The following is a 17,005-nucleotide window of genomic DNA, read 5'->3' as shown; positions in this document are numbered from 1 at the left end:
GAGAGGATTTGGGCAAATGTTTTCATCACAAAGAAATGACAAGTATTTGAGGTGATGGATATACTAATTACTCTGATTTTATCCTTACACAATGTTTATGTGTATCAAAGCATCACTATGTACCCCATGAAAGTGTATAATTATTTGTCAATTCAAAAATAAATTTTTAATTTAGTTTGTTGAGGCAGGGTCTTGCTCTTTCACCCAGGCTGGAGTACACTAGCGCCATCACAGCACACTGCAGCCTCAACCTCCCAGGCTCAAGCAATCCTCCCATCTCAGCCTTCTGAGTAGCTGGAACCACAGGCACACACTACCACACTCACACACACCATCTTATCCCCTTGTCATCTAACATAAAATTTCTGTAACTTTTGTAGAGATGGGGTTTCGCCATGTTGCCCCGGGTGGTCTCAAATTCCCTGAGCTCAGTTGATCCACCTGCCTCAGACTCCTAAAGTGCTGGGATTACAGGTGTGAGCCATTGCACCCAGCCAATTTAAATTTTTTTAATTAAAAAATGTGATATTTTAAAAGCCCAGAATGAGATACCATCACATACTATCCGAATAGCTAAAATTTTAAAAAAGAAACTGACAATGGCAAATGTTGATGAGAATGAGGAGTAACTGAGAGTCCCATACATTGCTGGTGGAAATGCAAAATGGTGTGGCTATTCTGGAAAATAGTTTGGCAGTTTCTTATAAAGTTAAACATATGCTTACCATAAGATCCAGCAATCCCACTCCTAGTTATTTATCCAAGTGAAATAAAAACCCACAAAAATCTGTATAGTTTTGTGGGTTTCTAAGGGAAAGACGTATCACACAAGGAGCCAATGGAAATCTTGTTGGATATGACTTTCCCTTCGAAACCCACAAAAATCTGTATAGTTTTGTGGGTTTCTAAGGGAAAGACGTATCACACAAGGAGCCAATGGAAATCTTGTTGGATATGACTTTCCCTTCGAAACCCACAAAAATCTGTATGTAAATGTTTATAGCAGCTTTATTCATAATTGCCAAAATGGAAATCCAAATGTCCTTTAATTGAGAAACAGATAAATATACTTTAGTATAGCCATACAATTGAATACTACTCAACAATGTAAAAAAAGGAACAAACTATGATACACAGAAAAACAACATAAATGAATTTCAAAATAATTATGCTGAGTAAAAAAAAACCCAAAGCCCCAAAGAAGGACATACTGTACCATTTCATTTCTATAGGAATCTGGAAAAGTGGCCATGGTGGCAGGGATGGAAGGTATGCATGTGCTCAGCAACATGGATTTCCACTCACTAAGGCCAGCATGAGCACAGCCACTGCTGAGTATCCCATCTGCCAATCTGCCAGCAGCAGGGACCAACGCTGAGACCCAGCAACGTTCCCTGGGGTGATCAGCCAGCCACCTTGTAGCAGGTTGACTGGAATACTTCGATCATGAAAGGGCAACACTTTGTTCTTACTGGAACAGACAGTCTAGATTTGGATTTACTTTCCCTGCATTTAATGCTCTGCCAAAACTATCATCTGTAGACTTTCAGAATGCCTTATCTATCACCATTTTTTCCACACAGTAGGGCTTCTGATGAATAAACTCATTTCACAGCAAGTGAGGGGTAGCAATGGGCCCATGCTCATAGCTTACCATGTTCTCCATCATCCCGAGACTTGAAAGGCGGAATGGCCTTTTAAAGATCTAGTTACAGTGCCAGCCTGGTGGCAACACCTTGCAGGGTGGAGGCAGTGTCCTTCAGGAGACCATATATATTCCAACTCAGCCTCCCACATATGGTGCTATTTGTCATATAGCTAGGATTCACAGTTCCAGGGATCAGTAGTAGAAATGAAATGGCACAACTCACTATTACCCCTAATGATCCACTGGTAAAAGCTTTGCCTCCCATCTCTGTAGCTTTATGCTTTGCTGATCTAGAGGTCTTCATTCCAAAGGGAGGAATGCTTTCACCAGGAGTAACAATTATTTCATTGAACTGGAAGTGAAGACTGCCATGGGTCATTTCGCACTCCATGATTCTGAATCAACAGGTAAAGAAGAGTTTGCCTCCACTGGGCCAGGGTGATTCCTCCTGACTACCAAAGGGAAATTAAGCTTCTTAATTTGAAACAACGGAGGGAAGAAAAGTATGTCTGGAATACAAGAGGTCCCTCAGGACATCTCATAGTACTACCATGCCCTACGGTGATTAAAGCCAGTGGAAAACAGTAATAACCCAATGCAGGTAAGACTTCTAATTTCCCAGACCCTTCAGGAATGAAAGTTTGGGGCCCTCCCACCAGGCAAAGAACTACAACCAGCTCTGAGTTTCTTGAGGAAGGCAAATAAAATAGGGAATAAGTAGTGAAGAAGAGTAGTTATAAACACCAGCTACAATCATGTGACCAGTTGCAGAAGTGAGTACTATAATTATTATGAGTAGTCATTATTTTGTTATGAATGCTCGTGTGTGTTTATGTATATTTTTTCTTCCCTCTTATCCCCTTGTCATCAAACATAAAATTTATTGAAATAGCTACATTTACATAATATTAGTAAAGTTACCGGATTATCAAGAATAAAAGTGAACACCAGTCAAGGACTATGAATTCTCTTCTGGGAAAAAGAGCACATTTTCAGTTGTACACAGGTTACAACTGTGTCATGATAGGCAGAAGTTTTACTTTGTTGCTGTCTTTATTGGGAGATTAAATGGTTTAAGGAGATCTGTACCGGTGCCAAGTTAACAAGACATGGATTGTGGTGATCAGTTTCATGTGTTGACCTGGCTAGGCTCTAATACCCAGTTACTCAAAACCTGATCTAGATGTTGCTGGGAAGGTATTTTGTAAATGTAATTTACATCTACAATAAGTTAACTTTATGTAAAGGAGATTATCCTGGATAATATGGTTGGGTCTGATCCACTCAGTTGAAAGCTGAGGTTTCCCTGAAGAAGGAGAAATTCCACCTGTGGACGGCAATGTCAGCTCGTCTGAGAGTTTCCAGACCTCCCTTCCACACAGCCTGCCCTATGGATTTTGGATTTGCCTAGCAAGCCCCCACAACTGCTTAAACCAATTCCTTGCAAATAATCTAGGTAGATGTCAGATACCTGGATATGAAATTAGACAAGATAGAAGATAACCTACTGGTTGTGTTTCTCTGGTGGAACTCTGATTGATACACAAATCATCTGAGAAAATCTTGCATCTCTTCAGAGTCAGAGCTTGTTTTTGACCCTAAAGGAATCACCGAGCATTCATCAGACATGGCCCCAAAGTGACTGGGCAAATCTCAGGAGTTCAAAAAATTATTCTGATTGAGGAGTAAGATAGGCAGGTCGTGCAACACCCCTCAAATAGTGTTCTTTTACCTTCAGATACCTCAGTTCTTTTGTGTTGATTAAACTATCTGCAACACATTGGAATAGTACATAGCCACTTTAAAATATGCTCATTATTAACTGTATCTAAAAGGAGACACAGAATCTCTTAACATTATTGCCTCTAAGGAAGGTAACCCAGTAGCTGGAAGACAGAGGTGGGAGGGAGAACTTTTGCCTTTTGTGCCTTTAGAATAATATATCATGTTAATGTGTCATTTAGATTAAGGGTTGTTACACTATGCTCCACAGACCAAATCTGGCCCCTGCTTTTTAAAAGTTTTATTGGAACATAGCCATGCTCATTTGTTTACATATTGTCTATGGCTGCTCTCAGGCTCAAATGGCAAAATTCAGAAACTGTAATCTATATATATATGGTCATATGGACCACAAAGTCTAAAATAATTATCTGATCCCTTATGAAAAAAATTTGCCAAGCTGTCTAGATTTTTTTAAAGAAAACTGACATTAACAAATAAAAGATGCCCCAAGAGAATCGAAAACATGTATCTACACAAAAATTTGTACATCAATGTTCATAGCAGAACTAATCACAATTGTCAAAAAATAGAAACAATTCAAACATCCATCAACAGATGAATAAACAAAATGTGATAAACCCACACATTACTCAGCTAGAAAAAGGAATTAAGTACTGATAAGTGCTACAGCACAGAGGAACCTTGAAAACATCATGCTAAGTGAAAGAAGCCAGAAACAAAAGGCCACATGTACAACTCCATTTATATGAAATGTCCAGAATAGGCAAATTCATTGAGATATAAGGTAGATCGGTGGCTTCCCAGGGCTGGGGAGAAGGGGGAATGGGGGAGTGACTGCAAACAGGTACACAGTTTCTTTTGGGGGTGACCAAATGTTCTAGAATTAGATAGTGGTGATGGCTGCATAATTTTGTGTATATGCTAAAAACTACTTAACTGTACACCACCACCAAGTACAGGGCAATCCAGAGTTCAGTAGAGGGCTCAGAACCCAGTGATAAATTAGTCCTCTCTGCCACTGCAAACCAAAATCAAACCTGGCCTGGGAGTCAGATCAAGTTCTGCGTCCCAATTGTTGCGGACAACCATGTGATCTTAGACAAGTTTCTTCCCTGCTCCTTCCCTATGGCATGGGTGTAACTGAGCAGGGAGGGAGAACGCTGGTGGTGTAATAGGGATGTGAGGGGGGATTCTGTTCTTTCTCCAACTTTATTAGATACCCTAATAATCAGCATCTTCATCATCATCATTACCCTTTTCCAGGCATTTTCACATATATGATGTCATTTGATTTTTCCTTTTAGAAAAAGACACATATTGTTTCCATTTTATAGATGAAGAAATCGAGGATCAGAGAGATCAAGTACCTTGTCCAAGTTCATCCAGTGGGTAAGTGTTGGAGCTGGGATTCGACTCCAGGTCTTCTGATTTTAGATCTCGTTCTGCCTTCACTACCACACTGTTTTTGCATGTTTGGATTCTCTCTAGAAAGCCCAAAACAGGAGTGTCCAGCAGCTCACCACAGACTACACACCTTCATCTGGGCAAAGGGAGGAAGGAGAGGCAGAACCTGGGGTTCTGCTGGTTCTCTTATCTTTCTTATGAATGTCTGTATTGGCACAGACTACTGTGGGTAGGAGTATTCATGTACATTAGTGAGGACACCAAGCCCTCATACATCACAAAGACAGACACACAGGTACACTTGGCCTCAACAGGTGACAGGTCATATTTGTTACTAGGTAATGAAGGGTCTATGCTTTTTGTTCAGGGGAGGCCTAAGATGTCAGAACTCTGAGCATCTGCTTTCCCTTCTAAGACTAGAAGACCCATCTCTCCCAAAGGCCTTAAAGATGAAGAGGTGGCTCCTCAACCCTTAGTAGAGAGGAGAGAGGAGGAGGGAGGGAGGAAAGTATCCTCGCTGTCCTTGCTAAACCAGAGCCCCAAGAGAGGGAACATCAGGGATTCACTACCAAGAGATCTGGGCCTACATCTTAAAGAGTATTCATGAGACGCCTGCTGCCAAACCCAGTCAAGCCCTTGCACATCACAGTGCTAAGCTCCAGTGATGCCACCAGCTACGTGGGCCTTGCCAGTCACTCACCCTCTCTGATTTTAGTTTGCTTATCCAAAAATGTGGCTAATGATTACTGAGTCTAGCTCAGAGGGGTGCTCTCAGGTTTCAGCAACATAAACTGAAATGCTTTAAAAATAAAATACATTTTATGAACATACTATTTCACCCTCCCACACTGGCAAGCAAGAGGGGCTGAGGCTTAAATACACTTAGGGAGTGACCCTCTCACACCTGCTAAGGTGGCAGGGCTTGGGCAACACGGAGAGCCATACCTAAGGCAGCCATTCTCTTCAGGAATGGCTGCCCTGGGGCACCAGCACTGCCCAGGCTTGCTCGCACCCTTTTTCCATTTGACCAATTTGTATGCATCAAGCACTTCCTACAGGACAGGTGCTCTACTATGTGCTTCAAGATAAGCAGTTAAGAGAAAAATGTTCTCACAGAGTTTATATTCTAGCTGTCGGAGGCCGGAAAGTAAACAATTATATCAAACTTAGCAGGTGCTATGTGGAATTAAGGTTAATAGTGATGGGGGAGAGGTGCTACCTTGCACAGGATATCAGAAGGCCCCTCTGATAAGAGGATGTTTGAGCAAAGACTAAAAAGAGGTGAGGGAATAATTTAGCGGGGAGCCACACCTTAAGTCTAGGCTGGAGGACACTAGAGTTCAGGGAACAGAGATCGACAGCACCACAGCAACAAAGATTCCCCACCATGCTGGTTATTCTCCATTTGCCTCCCTTAGATTGTCACCACCTTGTTCTTTCCTGCTGTTCCCTGTAGGGATGGGGACTGAACCCTATAGACTACATCTCTGGGTCTGCCTTGTCATCTGCCATTTGGCTGGGTTCAGTCAAAGGAAGTCCCCAGAAGACTGGAGAACAGGATACAAGCAGCGATATTGGCATTCCCATGGCCACAGTTCTTCTGAGACAATCCCACAATTTCCATCTGCCTTCCACAGTCCCTTCAGTGACACATGCTCACATCTTTTCCTATGCTGGGCCCCACAGAGTGGAGGCTCATCTCCTCCAGTAAGCCCTGCAGGATTAGCCTTCCAGATGAGCAGTGTGCACCTACTACCTGTGCAGGAAATGTGTTGTTCAAAGATGCCACTAGACTACCCCTTTCATCAGGGCAGGAAGCAGATAAGCTTTGGCCCTGGAGATACTCATTCCTGATGAAATGTGAACTGTGGCCTCACTCTCCCTCCCAAAGCTCCAGCTCTGTCAAATTACTTATGTCAGTTAAGGCAGTAACAGAAGTTGGGGCTCTACTCTCCCTTTTTTTTTAATCTTAATCCCTTAGGACCTCACTGCCCCAGATGTAGAGCTTCTCGCCAAGATTATCCAACCTCCTTCCTAACTGGAGGAACCCTATCTATCTACCTCTAACACTCAATAACTGATTGCCCAGTTCATTCCCTTGATAACACATTTATCACCATTGGAAAAAGTTGATCGGGGTGTGTATGTCTGCTCTACACATAACAGCCTGCATGTCACAGAAGCCTAGAACTTGCCTGTCTCATTCTACTGTACGAACAGCATCCTAAGCCCAGGCATACAAGAACTCTTAAATGTTTTTGAGTAAATAAACGGTTAACACAAAGAAGCCAAAGCACCTCTGGCTCCCTAACCCCTCCATCAGGATTGCAGCCATACAACATTGTAGTCAGGGGTGGGCAGACACGCTCAGTCTTGGCACTGCAGATTTCTCAAGTTGTGTCTGGGCAATAGGAGTCCGAGAATCACTTAGGTTCCACCACAAGAGGCTCCATCTTTCTGAATACTCCCAGCTTTCCATTTCTGAGTGGCCAGACCCTTTGCTAAATAGTTCCCAGGTTCAGGGAAGCAGAGAAGGGAAGAGTATGAAAGAGATGAACTTTGGGCAAAAGTTGAAGAAGCCAAGCTCAGGCAGGTCCATGATGGCAGCTAGGAAGGCAGCAGCTACTATCCCAAAGACACAAAATATGGCTCACCTGGTCATCACCACCAAGGAAGGTAGGACCCAGGAGCCCTTGAGGGTGAGTGCTGCTGGCTAGTTTTCTTCCACTTAAGGGGCATAAGCCTAGGCACAAATAAGTGCTGCTTCAGGTCAATCAGTATGTTGTGCCTGGTCTTCTCTTCAGTCCCCATTCTACTCCATCCTGGAATCCTCCACCGTCACCCACTGTGTGGCACCACTGCCACTAGGCCAACCCCTTAACCCCCAAAGAGACCCAAACAGCGCAGAGGTGCATCAGTCAACCTTTAATGTCCAAAAGAGGCGTGGATGCAGAGCATAGGAGATGTGGCAGGGTCTCAGGCCCTGCTCCAGAAATGAGGGAGAGATGAACACAAACTAGACACTTTCAACTGGCCACACAGTCTGGGAGGGCAGGGGGAAACAGATTTGGACATTCATAAAAAAATAAAACCTAAAATCAAGCACTCAATTTTGTGCCCATTGAAGGGTTTGATATAGAACTCAGTCACCACCCAGGTCCTCCCTCCCCTGCCAACATCGAAAAGCAAGCTCAGCACACACTAAGGGCTTAGGGAGGGGCATTCTCCTGCCTCCCCACTAGCCCCAAGAATGGACTTGAAAATAAAATAAGTTGGATTCCCCACCCCCCACATTGTCAACCCTACACGAGAGTTTTGAAGGCGACTCATGAGAATCAGCAGCTCAAACGGCAATGACCACCCCACCCCAAACCCCACCCTACTCCTATTACATTAACAGACAAGATTTCCCCTGCATCCTCCTTGGAATCTCCTCCCCTCACAGCCCTGCTCCATCTCCTGCTATCTGGCTTCATCACTACAAGACTGACCTCCTCCAAGGCTCCCCAGAAGCTCCTCTCAGCTCGTTATCACTTCCATCCTCACCTCCCACGAGAGACTACAACCATCCAGTCACTGTCCCTCTGCACAGAGACCCAGCTCCAGAGCAGATGGCAGCATGGTCATCCTGTCCTGGGTGGTCCTCCTAAAGCCTTCCCAGGGAGCAGACAGCCAGAGAGCAAGCAGAGTGTCTGGGCCAGATGACAGCAAGGAGTGGACACCTATCTTTACTTCCAAAACAGGTATTCCCAGAAGCTTTTAACATAAAGGCCCACTTAGAACTGTGTCCTCTACCTACCCATACACCCTAGAGATTCCACACTGTCCTACCCCCTCCCTCCCCTCTACCCCAAACCCCACACATATATATACACATACACACACACACACACACACACACACACAGGAGAATCAAGGGAGACATCGATTTGGTTTGATTGCTAACACCTAACTAAGGAACTACAGTCACCAGAAATTCCCTTGCCAGCCAACTAACAACAGGGGCTGCTCTAAGAGAACTCCAGAGGAATGAGAAAACTGAGGGCTAAGCAGGGAGCAGACAAGAAGAATGTAAAGAAAAAAAAAAAAAATTCAAGCTAATCCTACCCCCAACATCCTCCTGTCATGATCTCTGGTAGGAAGAACAAAAGAAGGTAATCCACAAAGACACAGCCCTTACTTAGAAATTCTGACAAGACAGCAAGACAAGTCTGCTCCCCACTCCCACACACCACAGACAAACACATCTCAGGGCCCCCTAAAGAACACATCCCCTCCCCACCCCCTCTGCCCCAAGCCATTGAATCACAGTTCAGTGGAATATTCTCCCTGGTACTAGATCAATCCCTCCACCTCATTCCTATCCCTTTCTCCTTGACAATCCCAACACTGTCCCCCTGCAGACTCCCTGGCCCTCCCAAAGCAGCATCCACCGCCAGGAAGAGGCAGCTGCACAGTTTTAGTTCCACCTCCAGAGACCTATTTCTTTTCCTCAGCCCTCCTAGTCTTTCAGCCTCCTAGTATTTGTGGAGGGCCTGTTATTTTGTATAGCGAAAGAAAGAGAAAAGGGAGAGATGGGAGAGATTTCCTAGTGCAATACAACCAAAAAATATTTTTAAAGTCTTGAAAAATAAACATAAAGCAGCCTTCTTCCCCAGGCAACTAAACAGAAAGAGGTTTGGTTTTGTTTACTGCAACATACACATGAAATCGAGTATACAGTCCATGCAGTAGCACAGCCATTGGAGAGGACATCCTGATGCTGGCCCCAGTGCAAAACAGTCCCAGCAACGCCGCCTGCTTGCCATCGCTGCCGTCGCCACTGACACCTTCACCACAGCCACCTAGCCTGACTTGAAGAGGAGGATTGCAACTTGACCCAAGTAAAAATAGATGAAGTGCTTTGTCTCGTGTGTGACGTAGCTGCCAAAATTTCGGCCCACGATACAATGCCAGGTAGGGTTGTATTTCTTGTCAAATTCCTAAAAAAGAATAAAGGTAGAGAAGAAAGGTAACTAGGGTAGCTAGAGAAGGAGAAATCAGAATGGGAGTCTCTCCCTGCAACTCCAGCACCAACACATTTAGTTGTTATCACCCCCACCCCACCCCTTGGCCTCAGCTCCCCAAACCTCAGGAGCTCAGGTTCTAAGGCTGGCCAGGACACTCTTCCCCTCATTAATAATGGAACACCACAAAGGCTCCATTATTTCTCTCCCCTGAGCCTCCAGCACTCTACATTCTGATCATCTGTCCTCCCTCTAGCTACCCCACCCACTCACACCACCCCTAACCCACCCTGGGATTCTTCAGCAAGGGAATCAGAGAGGCCAGTGGAATAAAGGACCATTTGTCAAATAGCATGGCACAAATGGGGAGCCACCACCCGCTGCATCACACGTTACTAAACCAGCATTTCCAAATGTTAAACACCAAGGCATTAGAGCAAAACAGGACCAAACATCAGGAGTATCAGGAGGAGTTCTACATAAAACATTAAAGTTAAAGGCACTCCCATGTGCCTGGCACTGTGTGGGCTCTATGTACCAGAACAAAGACCTCCACCATGAGATCAAGGAAATTCCCTCAGGGGCACAAGTTCAGCATCAAAACTACAGAAAATTTTTGTGAGCTAATCAGCTCCCTACTATCTGTGGCTCAGCCAGCAGACTCAGTTCTAGAGGCATCCTGCCTTGGCCATAAAAGGGCAGCAGCCCCCCACCATGGGCCCACCAATGCTGCCAACTCTGGGGCTCCATCCCTCAATATGCTCAACATACAACTTGTCTGGTCTTCTCACAGCCCCCATACCACACAACTCTCCAAGAAGTACTAGGAAAGTGAAAACCAAACCCAGCTTCAATCCTAGCTCTAGACTTCGTGTAATTCAGGAGAGCCAGTTACTTCTCTAGTTATCATTTCTCCATAAGCAAAATAAGAGCTGGACCGACTACAGGACAGCGAGAAGGTGAAGTCCCAAATGGGTCTGCAACCCTTGGCTCCACACCCAAAAAAGTCTCTCAGGACTCTAGAGGTTCTTTTCATCCTACCCACTTGGGTAGGAAAACACAGTTCTGTAAAACTCAAAGAGACCCTACCACTTCAATGGACCAGACTGTACCATTCTTACACATCCTTCTTGAGATGCCAGAGCTGAGAATGTCAAATACTGGGACTATGCCTCCAATTGATATGGGACCTGACTGGGAATCAGGGGGGCCCCAGTACCCTTTTTCTTACTTCTGGCTCAGCTGCTTCCTTACCATGTTAACCATATCCAGTCACGCATTCACTCAGGAATTTTTCAGAGACCAAACCTATGGCCCCATTATTGCTCATCCATTTCTTAAAAATTGTATATTCAAGCCCACCCTTTTCTTAAGAATGTAGAAAGGGTTGATGTAGTATCTGAGTCCTTTTTAAGGAAAAAAAAAGGAAACCTCCTACACAATGATTATTATAGGCATACCCACTTTAAATGATGTAGCTCCCTGAAAATTTGTACATCTTTCCCTTTCAAATATCCTTGATCTTAATTTTGAATAGTTCTGAATTGGGCCAAAAATATTTAATTCTGAAGTTTCTCTGCATAATCTTATACTTCCCCAATGTCTTGCAGTAGCATAATTATCTATAAAAGTAAACATATATGCACACACCTAACAGAGCTATTAACAACTCTTAAGGTCAATGCTTGGGCAATTCAGAATCACTTGCTAGTTTGTCTGCTTTGCAAGTTCCTAGGGTTTTGTCTGCATAGGATATATGGGCTTTCTTATGTTCCCAGCTCCAGATCTCCCTAGAGGTTAGCTCAGCTATCAATCCCCAACCCTGGCTATCAGCCCCCAGCTCCCCCAGCTCACCTTCTTGATATAGGCAGCAATGTCCTTCTCTATGTTGTACTTCTCCATGGCCTGTGTGGCACAGTCAACGGCATCCTGTTGCATGTCCTCAGACATGTCTGCGTTCTTGATCACTGCCTTCCGGTCAGACATCGTGACACTACAGAAGGAGCAGAGAGGTAAGGCTGACACAACTCCATGCTCTGGGCAGTGAACATTAGCTGCTGGGTGTGGGGTCCCAGTGAGAGAGGGGAGTATACAGGGTGAGCACAACAAAAAACACAGACATGAAGCATTAGGAGAGAGAGCTCCTAAGCGTTTAGCAGAGACATTGTTCCCACCTGGGAAATATAGGGCCAATAGGACATAATAAATCATCAGTTTTTATCATAGGTAAAATGAGGTTTTCCAACTCTAAAATTTACTTCTGATACTCTGAATAGCACCAATAGTCAAGATGATATTACAGTGTATCATCTACTAGCTGTGTCCTTGGACAACTTACATTATCTTTGTGTTTTTGTCATCATCTGTAAACTGGGGACTGCAGGGTTGTCCCGAGAATAAACTAGGTATCCTAACACTTGAACAGAATAAGCCTCTGATTTAATGACCGTTATTACATCATTGGCATCACAGCAGAAAGAAGATGGACTAGGACTCGGTAGGCCTGACTCCTGGTCCTGAGTTTATCTCTAGTGGTCTTAGACAAGTCACTTGGACTTCTTGCCTTTGATTATTTTCATTTTAGCAATGAGGACAGCTCTCTACTGAGAGTTGTTTTAAGGATTAACTAAAGTTATATGATAGCATCTGCAGACAAGAACAGTCTACAAGGGATTTTCCATCAACCAGATCCAGCCTACCACCTGTTTTTGTAAAATAAAGTTTTGCAGGAACATGTAACAATGGTAGAGTTGAGTGGCTGCAAGAGACTGTATGGCCTGCAAAGCCAAAAATACGTCCTATCTGGCCCTTCACAGAAAAATGTTGCCAACCTCTGCCCTATACAAAAAGGGGTAGGGTATATTCCAGGCCACCAATGCCCTGTGGGGCAAAGATAATGATAATTATCCCTTCAAGTACTCCGGGCTGAGATATCCCTTAGAGGTAGAGAGGGTGAGCAGGCAGCCTCAGACTTAGCCAGTCGGTCACACAGGACATGTCTCTGTCCCATCCTCCCCTCTGCTTCCCTACTCTCCTCAGTACAATGTTCATTCTTTAAAGCTCAATACAATTTTTGAAAGCCCTAGATTTTGGACCCAGCTTCAACACTGATTTGTCATTTCTTTGGTGCTTACTCATGTCAAATTTATTCATTCATTCAAAAAGTACTAACCTATTAGGTGATGTGAAAGGTATTATGTTAGGGAACAATATCTTATTTTCCTCAAAGGAATGCTGAAGTCTTACTTCCCCTAAATAAACATAGGCTTGGGAACAACCTGGAGATAAAGGGTTAAAAAAGGTACCTAAGAAAGGTAAAGAATTACTATTTTAGCAACCTTGTTTCATATCCCTGTTATCAGGACCATGGCATTCATCCCATAGCAACCAGAGTTCCCAAGCAGACCCTGCATGGACCCTTCCTGGGATGAGAAGAATCTCAGGACCTGCCTGACAGGTGGCATGTGAGCTACTACACAGGAACAGAGAAGGATGAGCCCTTTGTCCTCGACCATGGAGGACGCATGCGACCATGCGTCCCAACGCATGGAGCAGTAACAATCTCCCCATCACACCACCCCTAAAAGCACCACTCTGTGGCCCAGCCGAATGGACAAGAGATGCTGTCATTCCAGCTGTATATAATACATGGCTACATAGGAGCTTGCGTGCTCAAGGACAGATCCTTGGTATCATCCCAGGCCACCCTGATCGGAGTTCACATTGGCCTGTGGACTAGATGGCTGAAAGGGAAAGCAGAACTCACCACCACCATCGGAGCCTGCACCACACACATACCAGCTGCCAGCTAGGCAGCCCTTGACCACATCCAAGGCCCCTTCATCTAGCACTATCAAACTAAGCAGGGCTGGTTCCACTTCGGCAGAAACTGACAGAGCAAAGGGGTGGTAGACCAGCACCCTCTGCCCCTACATTCTGGAGAGGGAAAGTCAGATCCTCAACTGGAATCTGTGAGCACTATGTGGTGCTGAGGAAAGATTCCATGAGCCCTGTTCAAGGACTGACTGGCTACATGACCTTGGGCAAATCAACATTTTCATTTCAAAAACCAATGGCTGAAATGAAATAAGTGGGGCAATCTCAATGGGTTTGAGAAAAGGAACAGCAGCAGCACAGGGAGAAATGTTCTTATAAGGCTCTGTGTAAGTGAAGAAAAACTAGTGTCACCTGGTGGCCTATTCCAGGTTACCACTCAGAAGGGGGCACTGTTTACAAACCCAGGGGTGGGGGTGGGGCCTGGTTAGACAGCAGAGTGAAAGTATGAAATTGGCACCATTTTGCCTGCAAGCTCACCTGCTCCACTGCCTCTTTCCCAAAGTCCAAAGGAGCAACTTTGTTACGGTAATTAAAAGCCACCCTACTCTACAGTAGAGAGCCTGTGGTTACATAATGCCGGTCTTGTGACTACAACGGCACGATTCTTCACCCCTGGTCCCCCAGGCATCTGAGAGAGGTGAAGCCCAACCCCTACCACCCCTGTCCAAGGTGCCCGTGAGCAAAGCAGAGGAAGGTGTAGAGCCTAGCCCCTCCCTCCTGGGTAAAAAGCAAGGGACCTGGGCCTCCAGATAGGAGAAGATGGCCAGAGGGCCCCAGGCCAACCGTCTCAGTCACGAGCCAGGGCTCCTGTGAAAAGCGCAAAGGGCACTCCAGGACACCCCCATCCTCTATCCCGGGTTTTGCAACCAAAAAAAAAAAAAAAAAAAGGTAAATCCTCAAATGCTCAAATGACACGGACCACCCTCCCCACCCACCAACACACACACACTGCTACTTCCCCCTTTGGGCTCTCCAGGGGGCCGTATCCCTCCATCATCCCATCCCCCAGAGCGTTGCGGTCCCGAAGGGCAGCACCTGGGGAACGAGGAAGCATCCTCCCCCCTCCATCTCCGGCCCCGGCCGGTCGGCCGCCCTCCCCCGCCCGGCCTGGAACAGCGCTGGAGTGACTGGGCGTCCTAGCTGCAGGAAGGACGCCCCAGAGGGTGGCGGTGGCGGCAGGAGGAGCCGCGTCACGCCCGAGCCCTCTCCACCCCCTCTTCCCCGGCCCCTGATACTAGGGGCCTCCACGCAGCGCCGGGAGACTCCCGGGGGGCGGGGGCGGGGGCAGCGGCAGCTCCGCAGCCCAGGCCTCCAGCAGCACCACGAGGGTGGCCCGGGCAGAGAGTGGCGCAGACCGGGCTGCGCCGGGAGGGAGGGGCGGCGGGGGCGCGCGGTGCTGCCCGGACCGTCAACGCGGAGGACTGCTGGGCCAGCCCTGTTACAGGCCTTGGAGCCAGCTATAGAAGCCGCAGGGCCACCGCGGCGAGGCCGGGGCGCATGGAGCGGCACGCGACCGGCACAGGTCCGCCACACGGGGGACGCCCCCACCCACAGCTCACCTTCACCGAGGCGAGTCCGCACGGGCCCCTGGGGAGCAGCGATGGCCCGAGGCAGAGCGCAGGCAGGGGTGGTGTCCCCTGGGCTCCTCCAGCAGCAGCAGCAGCCGCCGCCGCCGCGGTCTCCGGCTCCCGCAGCCAGGGGCCGATAACTCCCCGCCGCGGTCCGCCCTGGGAGTTTCGCCGGCTGCCCGCGCTCCGCCTTGCGCCGCCGGCCCGCCCGCTCCGCGCTAGCGCCTCACAGCTCCGCTCCGTTCTGCCGCTGAGAGCGGTGGACGCGCGGCCCCCGCTAAAATAGCGCCCCGCCCCCGCCCCCCCGCCGCGCGCGCCGCCGTCCGCGCTCCCCATTGGCTGCGCCCGCCAGGCCCCGCACTGCGGGCTTCTCCCCGCGCCGCTCTCGCCCCACATCTTGTTTCCTCCCACAATGCCTCGGGGCGGAGGGAGGGGGCAGGGAGGAGGAGCTGGAGCGGGTGGGGGAGGGAGCCGTGGCCTTAAGAAAGGAGAGAAATGCCGACCCCTCCGCCCGGGGCTGGAGAGACCAGGCCTGAAAAGGAATTAAGGGACGTGGCCCTGAGAGAGGAGGGGTGTGGGGACCCCAGTCCCAAGGAGAAAAAAGGGAGAGGGGGATGGAGATTTCAGATCCAGGGAGCAGATGGGGCTGAGGTAGAGACCCCAACCTTAGAGAGAGGACGGGGAGGAGGTGAAGTCACTAGCCTCAGGGGAAAAGACAGGACACTCCTTCCTCCCGTGTCTGTGGGAAAGAGAAGGGCAGCCAGCACTAGGGAGAGGGAGAGGCGTAGGGGCCCAGGGCTCCCTCCCCTCACGTCCAGAAAGGTACCTTCTTCCTCCAGCTTAGCCTTTGTTGTTTGAGGCTGAAGGACCTAAACGCTCAGCTGGGCGCCCAGCTGGTGTTTATCTACAAGAGCAGTGGAGACAGAGTTGAAGCAAAATTGATGGGGGGTGTTTTGGTACGCAGGCCTCTGCTGTCCTTGCACATTTATGGCCTTGGGGTCCTTCTGGGACGGGGGTGAGAGTGAGCCATTCCTGTCGTCTGTCCCTGCCTGTCCAGAACTGGTGAAGAGTAAATAGAAGCCCCTTGAGGTGCCAATTAAAGCCTGTCAGAGCTGTGGAGCCTTAAAAACCACCCCGTCCACACCCCTCACTTTATAAAGGAGAGAATCAAAGTACAGAGAGGGGAGAGCCCTGCCAGATCCCGCAGGTCGGGCTTAGCTGGCTTCTGGGCTGAAAAGCGGTGCACCCAGGCAGCAGCCCCTCTGGAGGCTGAAGAGACTGCTGGGAGGGTGAGTGTAAACGTGCGGTTGGGAAGCTGCCTGCCCTCCCTCCACCCCACCACCAGAAAAGACCACAGGCCTGTGGTTTTCACTAGCCTCAGAGGAAAAGACACTCTGGTCTGTTTTATACAGAAAGTGTCTACCTAAAGGGCTGACGAGCCTTTATTGGGAACCGAGCATTCTGACCACACAGTAGGGATTAAGAAGCTGCCAGGGAAAGCTCCCACTCCCATCTTTTTCCGTTTGCTGCTCCCAACCATAGTCAGGAAGTCAGACTTGCTCTGGCCCTGGCCTACTCTAGTTTGAAGCATCAAAAGTTAGTGTTCATTATGTGTCAGGGGAAACCTGGAAATATGCCCTCTGGTTTCTGCTTTCCACAGCTCTGTAGTCTAACAACCTCAGTTGGGGATTTCAGAGGAACAATCAAGGCCTGGGATATCCCCTCACACTAAGGGTATTCTGATGTCAGTCTTTGTGTTCATGAATGGGAGGCGTGGCCTCTGGGAGGGTGCGGGG

General features: G+C 47.6%; 2 protein-coding genes across 3 annotated transcripts in view; both read right to left on the bottom strand.

Moving 5' to 3' along the window:
- DYNLL2 (dynein light chain LC8-type 2) overlaps positions 1 to 15,472 on the bottom strand; it is a 23,386-nt gene extending 7,914 nt beyond the window's left edge. The window contains exons 1-4 of one of the 2 annotated variants that reach the window (XR_005201915.1): positions 15,201 to 15,472; positions 11,659 to 11,797; positions 6,392 to 9,780; positions 1,324 to 1,331 (exon numbers count right to left, since the gene is read on the bottom strand). Coding sequence is in view for 1 of the 2 variants with exons in the window: in XM_017538851.2 (XP_017394340.1) it covers positions 9,643 to 9,780; positions 11,659 to 11,790 (270 nt within the window). In the remaining variant the exon portion in view is untranslated. Of the gene's footprint in view, positions 1 to 1,323; positions 1,332 to 6,391; positions 9,781 to 11,658; positions 11,798 to 15,200 lie in introns of those variants that run through there. The other variant, XM_017538851.2, reaches the window with a different exon arrangement.
- On the bottom strand, positions 13,973 to 15,605 carry LOC119472723 (translation initiation factor IF-2-like). The gene is made up of 3 exons (XM_037742115.1): positions 15,440 to 15,605; positions 14,589 to 15,368; positions 13,973 to 14,187 (listed from the first exon to the last, which is right to left on the bottom strand). Exons 1-2 carry the CDS (start codon positions 15,603 to 15,605, stop codon positions 14,635 to 14,637), a joined length of 900 nt encoding a protein of 299 aa, XP_037598043.1. The 3' UTR covers positions 13,973 to 14,187; positions 14,589 to 14,634.
- Between the last annotated feature and the right edge of the window lie 1,400 nt (positions 15,606 to 17,005).

This window comes from Cebus imitator, unplaced genomic scaffold, assembly GCF_001604975.1.
Source record: "Cebus imitator isolate Cc_AM_T3 unplaced genomic scaffold, Cebus_imitator-1.0 Scaffold115, whole genome shotgun sequence".
Taxonomy (NCBI): Eukaryota; Metazoa; Chordata; class Mammalia; order Primates; family Cebidae; genus Cebus; species Cebus imitator.
This window is presented reverse-complemented; position numbering and strand designations above follow the sequence as displayed.

Excerpts from the sequence above, each read along its gene's own strand:
- LOC119472723 (XM_037742115.1), bottom strand. The coding sequence starts at position 15,605 with ATGTGGGGCGAGAGCGGCGCGGGGAGAAGCCCGCAGTGCGGGGCCTGG. Across the intron at positions 15,369-15,439 it reads CGGCAGAACGGAGCGGAGCT|GGCGGACCGCGGCGGGGAGT; the intron begins GTGAGGCGCTAG and ends CGAAACTCCCAG.